Source organism: Cyanistes caeruleus, chromosome 11, assembly GCF_971803275.1.
Source record: "Cyanistes caeruleus chromosome 11, bCyaCae1.hap1.1, whole genome shotgun sequence".
Taxonomy (NCBI): domain Eukaryota; kingdom Metazoa; phylum Chordata; class Aves; order Passeriformes; family Paridae; genus Cyanistes; species Cyanistes caeruleus.
Genome location: NC_141711.1, coordinates 20912023 through 20921292, shown reverse-complemented (window position 1 = coordinate 20921292; position 9270 = coordinate 20912023). Strand labels below are relative to the sequence as shown.

The following is a 9270-nucleotide window of genomic DNA, read 5'->3' as shown; positions in this document are numbered from 1 at the left end:
AAGAAAACTTCTGCCTTTGAATAACTCATCCTTAAAAATGACATCCCTAGACTCATGGACCCATACACACCTCAGAGTGATGTGAAATGGGAGGAGAAAATCTGATGGCAGATTTCTGGGCAGCTGGCATCAGAGAAATAGAAAACTATAACAGAAATAGTTTTCTCGTGAGAAACTCCATAGATTAGCAGAAGAAGACTTCTGTTTCTCTACAGAGACTGATGAAAAGATTCTAGCAGGAATTGGGGACTGTTTAAACACCAAAGTTCCAAAGTTTTTTGTCTCTATGTTGTCATGTAAACAAGGGAATGGTTGGGTAGTGGGAGAAAAAAAGGAGTTTTCTGGAAGTTTTATTTTAGTTTTTTTATTCTTGTACTTTTGTTAATAAACTTTCTTTATTCCTTTTAAGTTTTACCCCTGATTTGCTCTTGTTCTAATCCACATCTCACAGCAAGAAATAAGTAAGTTTTCTAGTAATTTTTTAGTTACTGCTTTAAAACCACGACAATGGCATTAACATTAAAAATTATATTCTTGTATACATAACACAGAACTTTATCAAATACTAAAATGTATTGAAAATCTATTAGGTAATTGCTGTTATGTGTTCTGTGAATACAGCAAATTACCATACTCTACTGTTGCTAAAATATAATTTTAATGTATCCAGTTTCTAGAGTGTATATAGTACAAGAACAAATATATGCAAAGGTCTGGTTTCACTTCTAACGTCTTCCAAATAGTTGTGTCTAGTCTGCCGCATTTATTTTAGTATTTTGATTCTGGTTTATGATATGGATTAAGACAATGACAAAATTCTTGGTCTTTTCAGCTACATACTGAAAAATTACATACATAAGAAATTAAAAGCTTTACCTGAATGAATTTACCTCTCAGAGACAAATTATAGTAAACACGTGCCTATCTTTGGTACAACAGTAGTTTCTGTCTGAGCATTCCTGCACAGTGTTGAAATGTTTTTGGTAGATCTTCAAGCATTTCCCATCTGAGGCTTTTTTCCTCCATAGTAATCCTGCAGAAAGATAAACCTGAAAACTTGTTGGTAACACATTCAAACAAGTCACATCTAGGTATATAACAGCAAGAGAATGAAGAAAAAATTTTGGGTGGTCTAACAAGCATTGAAAAGAAACAAATTCTTTTTCTAACACAGTAGGCCCACAAAAGCAAAACTGACTGAAGAACACTGGGTTTTCTTACCAAGGCAGAGCAAGACGTTACCACCTGTCTAGAGGATATTCATAATAATCCCTTAAAAAGTACTGGAAAACAACTTTTTTTTTTTTTTAATTAAAAATACAGTCACACTGTTAAATTATCACATTGGCCATATTCACTGTTTTTCAAGTATTACTGTTGGAGGGTAATTTTCTCACAAACGGGATGGGACCACCGGCTGAAGCTTTTATTTCAGGCACCAGTCTCAGCTACAGACACAGGAGATGGCACAAGCTCACGTCTACCACAAGCAGCTCCAAAATCTCTTTGTTACAGAACATTTTATAAGTTTTTCAGGCAATAGCATATTGCTAAAGCTTACAGACAGTTGTTCTAGCCAAACATTAAAAGCACATGTATACCTCCAAACAATGCTTGTTTGCTTTCTATTAACAGTTTGTTATATTCTATTACTAAGCTTAAAACCTTCTACTATTTTGTAAGCTTGTTTTTCTGCAGTCTTAAGGTCCAGCTTAGCCAAGCCTAACAACTCAACTATTGTTTCATGTCCTTGCATATTGTATCTTCTTTACTTTTAGGCTTTGCAGCTGCAGCTAGCTCTAAGTTCTCTGCTTTTTCTCTTCTGAGGCCTATTTTCACAGCTTCTGAAAGTCCTCTTACCTTTACTGTTTCCCACATATTATGTTCAAATGACATTTTTCAGAGCATATACAAAGAAATATTCAGAATGCCTAAGTACCTTCCCCTGCCTTGGCACAGGTTCTCTTCAGAAGCAGCCAGGACTGGGAGATACTGGAATTGCTCACAAGAGAGTATTGCCATGTCACTGTCACAAAAAGTCAATCTCAGACAACTTCCTGTGCCCAAACCTCACCTTAAGAGCTTACCATGTGTTTTATATAAACCAAAAATACTTTATTACTGGATTATTATTTTATTACCAAAAATATTTGTTTACTGGAATTGTTTTGAAACACAAAATGGAATAAAATTCCTAAGTGCCTAAACATCTTAGGCATTAATTTGAATAGTTTTGCATGGCACATATCTCAGTTCTTTAGAGTACAGCTGAAAGAAACCATATAATTTTCTTAGAGAAGGGGAATGGAACCAGTTTTTTTCCTCATTTATTCATATCAATGGAATATTGAGCACAAGAACGTAGTGTATAAAATATATTGATCTTGGACATGAAAATGTTGGAAAGACAGGCATACATTAAAGGTGGCTGTGGGTTAAACTTGATGAACTACATCTGCAAGCCTTCCCCCCTCAGCATTTTCTCTAGTCTGGGTAAGAGGGGGAGGTGCATACAGTGTTCCAGGAATGACCAGAGGATATCAGGAAGCACAGTAGTGCTAAGACAATTAAAAAAAAAATAAATTGGATTCCAGCTTTTGAGGTCACTTTATCTGGCAGTAGTGCAGTAGGATTCCTGAGGGTGCTATCCTACTGTAAAACCAACTTAGAGCCGCCCATTTGCTATTGAAGAGCAGCTCAAGCAGGACATAGCCCTTGTTGCTGAGATGCACCCAAAAGGGTGGGTTTAGCTTTGTTAGTGAAGCTTGTTTTCCACTGCGTTATCTGCTTGCTTGAACATCATTTCCCCGTAGTTATCGATTTCCTGCTTGTGCATGAAATTCATGTGTCAATTCACTTCCTGACTCCCTAAGCTTATTTTCCTTTTCTTAAAACCAAAAGCCAGTGAAAATCGAACTGTTCTGCAGCTGCTGAATTATTCTCTACATCATGTCTTTACCAATGCTGAGGGGCTGCATCGTGCAGCTGCTTATAGGAACTGCACTTGAGATCATCCCACTGAGTGGATGGCGAGGGACGCTGTGTAAGTCCCTGGGTATTAACACCGTGGGAAGAGGGAAGATCTTTCAATTCCAGTCTTTCTTAAAAAGATGTAGTATATAAAATGTTCCAGTTACATAAAGGGAGGACAACAGGGGCTGCAGCAGAAGAGGAGCTGTGTGAGTCAGAAAAGGAAAAGAAAGACGTGCTGTGGTAGCTAAGGATCGACCCCCAGCCCCTCTCGTGGCAGGTCTAGTGCCTGCTGGAGCCTCTGTCTCATCTGAGATGCCACCTCAGCAGCCCAAGCCCGCCCAGCTCCAGCATCCGCCACCACCACGTCCTGCTCCGCTACCCCTCAGAGGAAAGGGGCTGGAGAGCTGCGGACCCGCTCTGGGCCACGTCCCTCCTCGCTACCTGCATCGGGGCTCGGCTGGGCTCGCCTGGGCTCGCCTTGCTTCGGCTCAGTTCGGCTCCATTCGGCTGGGCTAGCCTTGTTTCGGCTCCATTCGGCCCGGTTTGATTCCATTCGGCTCCCTTTGGCTCCATTGGGCTCGACTCGCCTTGCTTCGGCTCAGTTCGGCTCGGTTCGGCTCCACTGGGCTGGGCTCGCCTTGCTTCGGCTCCATTCGGCTCGGTTCGGCTCCATTGGGCTGGGCTCGCCTTGCTTCGGCTCCGTTCGGCTCGGTTCGGCTCCATTGGGCTGGGCTCGCCTTGCTTCGGCTCCATTCGGCTCGGTTATGCTGGGCTCGGCTGAGCGCCACTCGGCTCCGCTCAGTCGGCAGCCCCGGCCCGGTGGACGCGGAGCTGAGGGGGGTCGGTAGGCGCCGGAGTTGTCCGGAGACCTTTCAGGCCGCCCCCGACTCTGGGAAGGCGGCGCCATCTCGCGTCTGGCAGGGCAGACGCTGGGCCGGCGTCCGCAACGGGGCCCGGCCTTGCTCCAGCGGGCCTGGGCTCTCCGCCCCATCTCGGGGGCAGCCGGGCACTGCTCGCCGCTGGTGCCGGCGGCGGCGGCTGAGGGGCAGCGGGGAAGTGCGGGGGGGGCGGGGAGCAACGAGCTCTTGCGGGCCGGACTCGCGGGGATTCCCGGATCCGCGGCAGCCGGGGCTCCCCCTCAGGGGGTCGCGGGCCCCATGAGGCTCTGCGGAGGGGGCTGGGGGTTGCCGGCCCCGGGGCGGGAGGCCACTAAAGCTCCAGGGACCTCGGCAGAAACAGGTGCAGGGCAGCACAGCTGAAGACGGGGTGACCGTCTGCTCTAGGTCTGTCCTCGGATCCTGCTCAAAAATAGGCGCTATTGAAACGGACACTCCGATCAGCCTTTTGCTGACTGGTAGGAGAGTTCTCTCTGCTGATGTCCCCTGGAGAAAAAAACCTGCATGTAATCTTTTCGTATGACAGAACGAGATGTGGTGAGGGGGGTTAGGACTTAACCTTTGACTCTCCTGCTTTGCTAGTCTGGCGTTCGGGGAGAGAGATGTCGTTGAAACCATTCACCTATCCATTGCCCGAAACAAGGTTTCTTCATGCTGGCAGGCATGTGTACAAGTTTAAAATCCGGTATGGCAACTTCAACAGGTACGTGTGTTAAAGCCAAGAAGTCAGCCTGCTGTCTGTTGACTGCATGTGGTAGTGAGTTAATACAAGACCTTAAAACACAGAATACAAGTGGGTAGAAAGTTTGCACAGAGCAATCCTTGGAATAAGGGATGTTTTTTTAAGAGTAATAAATGAGGAATTAATCTGCCTGTTAAGTATTTTTTCCTGTTCAGTGGGAATTATGTTTTGTTGCTGTTTAAACTCTTACATGAAATGTAGCTTTGTTGCATTTTGACTGGGATGGTTCCAGCTCTCTCTTTGTTTCACAGTTCTCCCAATCTCAGTCTCACTGAAAGTGCTGCCAAGGAGTCAGAGGTAGGAGCTGAGGCAGGTCCATAGGACCTCAGATGGGTGTTAGGTGAGCAAATGCTTGTTATGGCACTGACAGTATTTTGTCAAATGCAGCATTTCAGGTGTGAATAATGGGGAACTTCCTGGAGAGTCTGAGTGTGGAAAAAAAAAATTACATTAATGAAAAATATTCCTCAACAGACAAAATTTAGTGTAGAAGAGTCATGCTTTTGTTTGAAATATTCCAAAGAAGCTACTGACTCTTAAAATTGGACAAATGGAAACTGCTGTTTCCATGTTTCAACATTTCCTGTTGAGTTAGTGACAGTTTCTATCTGATTCCTCTTCAGAGTGATTCTTGCAGGAGCTCTTTCTCAGGATTTTAGTCTCCACCTCAAAACTGACCATCAATTTCAAGTTGTCCGGCTTGACTGGCTGTTAATACCCCTTGGTTTTTCAGGAGCTGTGGCAATACTGGTGGGCTGGCTTGATGGAGGCTAATCTAATGCTAAATTGCATGTGTTTTCCTTGCAGCTGTGGAACCCATGGGTGTTCCTTTAATGATGCCATTGCTTTGTGTCCAAATTTTGGACACAAATTGATGGTCACAATTGATGAGTTGTGTTATTATCTTCTTCCTGAGACATAAGAAGGACTCTGCCATTACTAAGAAATTGAGACAAATATATTGCCTGCTTAAAAATGTTCCTTCCTATTAATTTCTAAAGATATTCAGAATATAGTAATTGCATTAAAAACCTTACTGAAGAAAATGTGCTGATTTTAATTGATAGGAAGAATTACATTTCTTTTTTTTTCACTTTTGAAAATATTAAAAGGTATTACAAGAAAAAGTTTTGTGTTTGTAGAGGAGGAGCTTGTTGGGGCTTAACTGCAGTTCCCTTGTAACTGATTTGGGTCAATATTCAGAGAAAGAAGAGTAGGTAAATGCTATGTGTGTTTTGCTGGAAAAATGAAATGACACTCCTTAAATTTAAAGCTTCTTAAATATGATTTTCCTCATTTTTCCATAGTAATTCTTCTATTAATTCTAGATTAAGATACTCATTCACCTAAATTTCTATGAGTCTGTCAGTGCAGTGCACTCTAAAATGGCAGGTGGGAGTGGGGAGGAGAAGGGGAGAAGGAAAAGCAGAGTATATAGAACCTGGTCTTCCATAATTCAAGCCTGGTCTTCCATAATTCACAGAAACTGGAAAGTAATGTTAATTTTTTCCCCAAGCCTTGAGAGTGTACTTGACAGTGGAATTGTGACGATGTTTTTAATATTTTTCCTTTGTTTATTTTTTTGGCCTCTCCAGGAAGTTTTTCGAGTAATCCTTGGAAATCTTGATGATTTACATCCATTTTCTACAGACCACTTCACTGTCTTTCCATGTATCCTTTCTTCCCTACTCGTAGAAGATTCAATGACTTGTATCTTGTCTCCTTTGGGACCAGTCAGCAGATCTTTTCCATCTTCCCTAAAGTTTGCAGAGGCGTTGGGCTGCTGTCCACAGACAGTACTGTAAAAGCTCTGTGCAGTTGCACAGCATGGTCATAGAGAAGCTGATACTATACATGAATATTGGCATGCACAGCTTTTGAGGAGTGTGGTTTCCTGGGATTTCACTTTTGATATAGAAGTGCTGTGGCATTTGAGATTGGATTATTCTAGCTAGCAGCTGTACTGCAGGCTCCTCTGCTTTCTAGGTGTTTTTTCATCAGAATGCACGGACTGGCCTTCGTTTTTGTCTTCTGGCTTGTGCAACTGGACAGAATTTAGTCGTGTCTGCTACATATTCTGCAGATTGTTAATTTAAAACAACAGTAATTTGAAAAAAGAGATGACTTCATATTTCTGTTGTAGTTGCTGTTGTGTAATGGGTTAAGAAGTTACTCTCCTGAGGCTTTTGTTGAAGAGAAAAGTAATTCAGTTAAATGTTAGCATTTTCCATCTTAAAGGTGTGTCAGCTTTTGGATCAGATCTGGCATCACCTCCTGTGATTCTGAGTGCCCAGGAGTCATGAAGAGCTCCAAGGCATTCCCCTCCTGTCTTTGAAGACTGCATTATGCCTCCTAATAGCAGACAGGAATGAGGCCATCCTCTTTCTCTGTTTGAAGCAGGTACATACGACAGCAACCTATTCCTGTTAGAGGCAGGAAGATAATGTAGCCAAGAGCATCATTATACAGGAGGCAGCCAACCCAGCCATTATTGGTTTGCTTCTCTAAGCTCAGCCAGTTCTGCCTGTGTGTTGAGGAGTGTTTGGTTCACAAACTTGTATTTCTAGAGCTTGTAAGTCCATCCACATGCTCAGGCAGCACTGGGCCTGGAAGAGAACTGTGAGCTCAGAGGCCTGGCATGAGGAGTTGTCTTTCAGTTGGTGTGTCAGGCTCCTCTCTGTAGAGCGACTCTGTTAATCACCAGCTATGAGTCCTTCAAGCCAAAATCCAGGCAATTTCAGTCCTTAAAGGAACTGATTGTATCAATGTTTCATCATTGTCTGTCCCTGGGATGTTAGTTTCTGCTAGCAAATGTGGACTGACAGTATACATTTCACCTTTTTCTCCCTGAGATCAGAGGTGTGTGAAGAGACATGTCCAGCACCAGTTGTTCTTCCAAGCAGAAGCTCCTGGATGTCAGACCTGCACTCACATGAAGGAAAGGCTATAACTGTGGTGGCTGTCATGTAAATTATCTTTTTCCTCCTGTTTTGAACTGTGAAGTAATGATGCTGCTTCTATGAATCCAAATCTTTTTCAATTTTTAAATAAAATTTTTAAATAAAATTTTAAAATAATTCCTTTTTAATTGGGAAGACTGCTGAGGGGGTTTTTTTATTCATAGGTTTAGAAGAGCCTGGCATGGTTTTTTGCAGGAGGGTGCCAATACTAAAGGCAGACACAGTTAAGGGAACAGAACACTCTTAATACAGGTGACTGACGGGGCAGTGTGGATAAGTAAACCTGGGTAAGTGTTTCCTGTAGTGCGTTACACAAGTTCATAGTAGCAGGTTGTATTTGCTCCTTTGTGCACATGTGCAGTGTGCTGTGTCTTTTGAAGCTTTAGGAGATATCTTCAGGACTTGTATTCCTTTGAAATGTTAGTGTTGTGTTTTTAAGTCTTACCATTCTTCTCAGATTTGAGTAAATGGGAGCGAGTATCAAAGATGAAATTCAAACATGAGAATGTCCATCTTGTGCCTTATCCCTACATTTGTAAGTTGTACCTAGAATTGAACTCATTTCAGCAAAGTATATCTTGTGGTAAGTCACTGTGATTGTGTTTGGGTAATTTTGGGAAACATCTATGATCTATGTCTTGCTTTTCTCTTTTCCTTCTCCTACTGTATCTGAATCAGAGAAAACAAAACTGCATGTGGGATAACTGTACCATGAGTCTGAAATAGAGCATAACAGGGTGTTCTTTGTTGTCTCATATTGCTTTTCTAAAATTCCCTGAATTTCCTGTTGTCTTTCCAACCACGGCTGACTCTTTAGTTGGTATTTTTACGAAGCAGTGCCCATTGGCTCCCAACCTTCATTTTTAATGTCAGTCATTGGGCTGGAGCCAGCACATGCATGTATATGGGACACCTTTTTCTTCCTTGTGCTTTACTATGTTTGTTGACAGAGAACATCCCACTCTTTGTTGCTATTTTACTAAAGAAAGAATGGATTTCTGTAAAAAAATAATGATAGTAATCATGGTAATAGCCTCTTTTATATAATTAGCAAACTTTTTCCCCTCAACAGTGTCTCGTTTTCCAGGTTTTCTGTGAATTCTCTGAACAACCTCAGGCTGCAACTAAGGCCTCCTTAAGGACTCTACATTTAAACTTCTTTTGTGAAAACTGAGTATTCTTACTATTTCCTGTTCTGATTATCAAGCTCTGAAAAAAGTTACTGGTTTTTTTTTTTTAATGACTGCTTAGCTGATAATGTGATCTTTATAAAATGACCAAGAGAAAGAAGAAGTCTAAGAAACTAATAATTTCTTAGACTATCAAACATCCCATGTTTGGATGTAAAAGTTTCTAGCCATGGAGAGTTCACTAACTTCCCTCTACACCTGTTCCAGTATTTAATTGCCCTATCCAGATAGTTGTAGTGCATTACTATTCTAAAATTAGGATCAGTATAAGGCTCTGTTCCTTTCAGACTTGATGTTTCAAATTTCTGTTGGTGGGGATTTGTTTTCAGGGAAATACATGTGAACCCCATACATCCTACAGCTGGCCAGTATTCTCTAGGGGCTGTGTTCCAGATGTCCTTGCATCTTCCATCTGGTGCCCAAAGCACAGTGAGATGCTAACTGTTCTTCAGGCCCTTGTCTTCTGAAGACACCTTTGACTTCTTGAAGACAAGCAATTGTCACATCCC

The 9270-nt window shown here is 42.2% G+C and overlaps 1 protein-coding gene across 12 annotated transcripts in view; it reads left to right on the top strand.

Annotated features, from left to right (window-relative positions):
* Nucleotides 1-1497: 1497 nt before the first annotated feature.
* The window catches only part of LOC147651099 (membrane-anchored junction protein-like), a 29461-nt gene continuing 21688 nt past the window's right edge, over nt 1498-9270 (top strand). For 8 of the 12 annotated variants that reach the window (XR_015275083.1, XR_015275084.1, XR_015275082.1 and 5 more), the window contains exons 1-5: nt 1498-3813; nt 4452-4572; nt 4863-4908; nt 6207-6282; nt 8029-8154. Coding sequence is in view for 9 of the 12 variants with exons in the window: in XM_086846572.1 (XP_086702698.1) it covers nt 3738-3813; nt 4452-4572; nt 4863-4908; nt 6207-6282; nt 8029-8154 (445 nt within the window). In the remaining 3 variants the exon portion in view is untranslated. Of the gene's footprint in view, nt 3818-4067; nt 4328-4451; nt 4573-4862; nt 4909-6206; nt 6283-8028; nt 8155-9270 lie in introns of those variants that run through there. The other 4 variants (XM_086846568.1, XM_086846569.1, XM_086846571.1 and 1 more) reach the window with 3 other exon arrangements.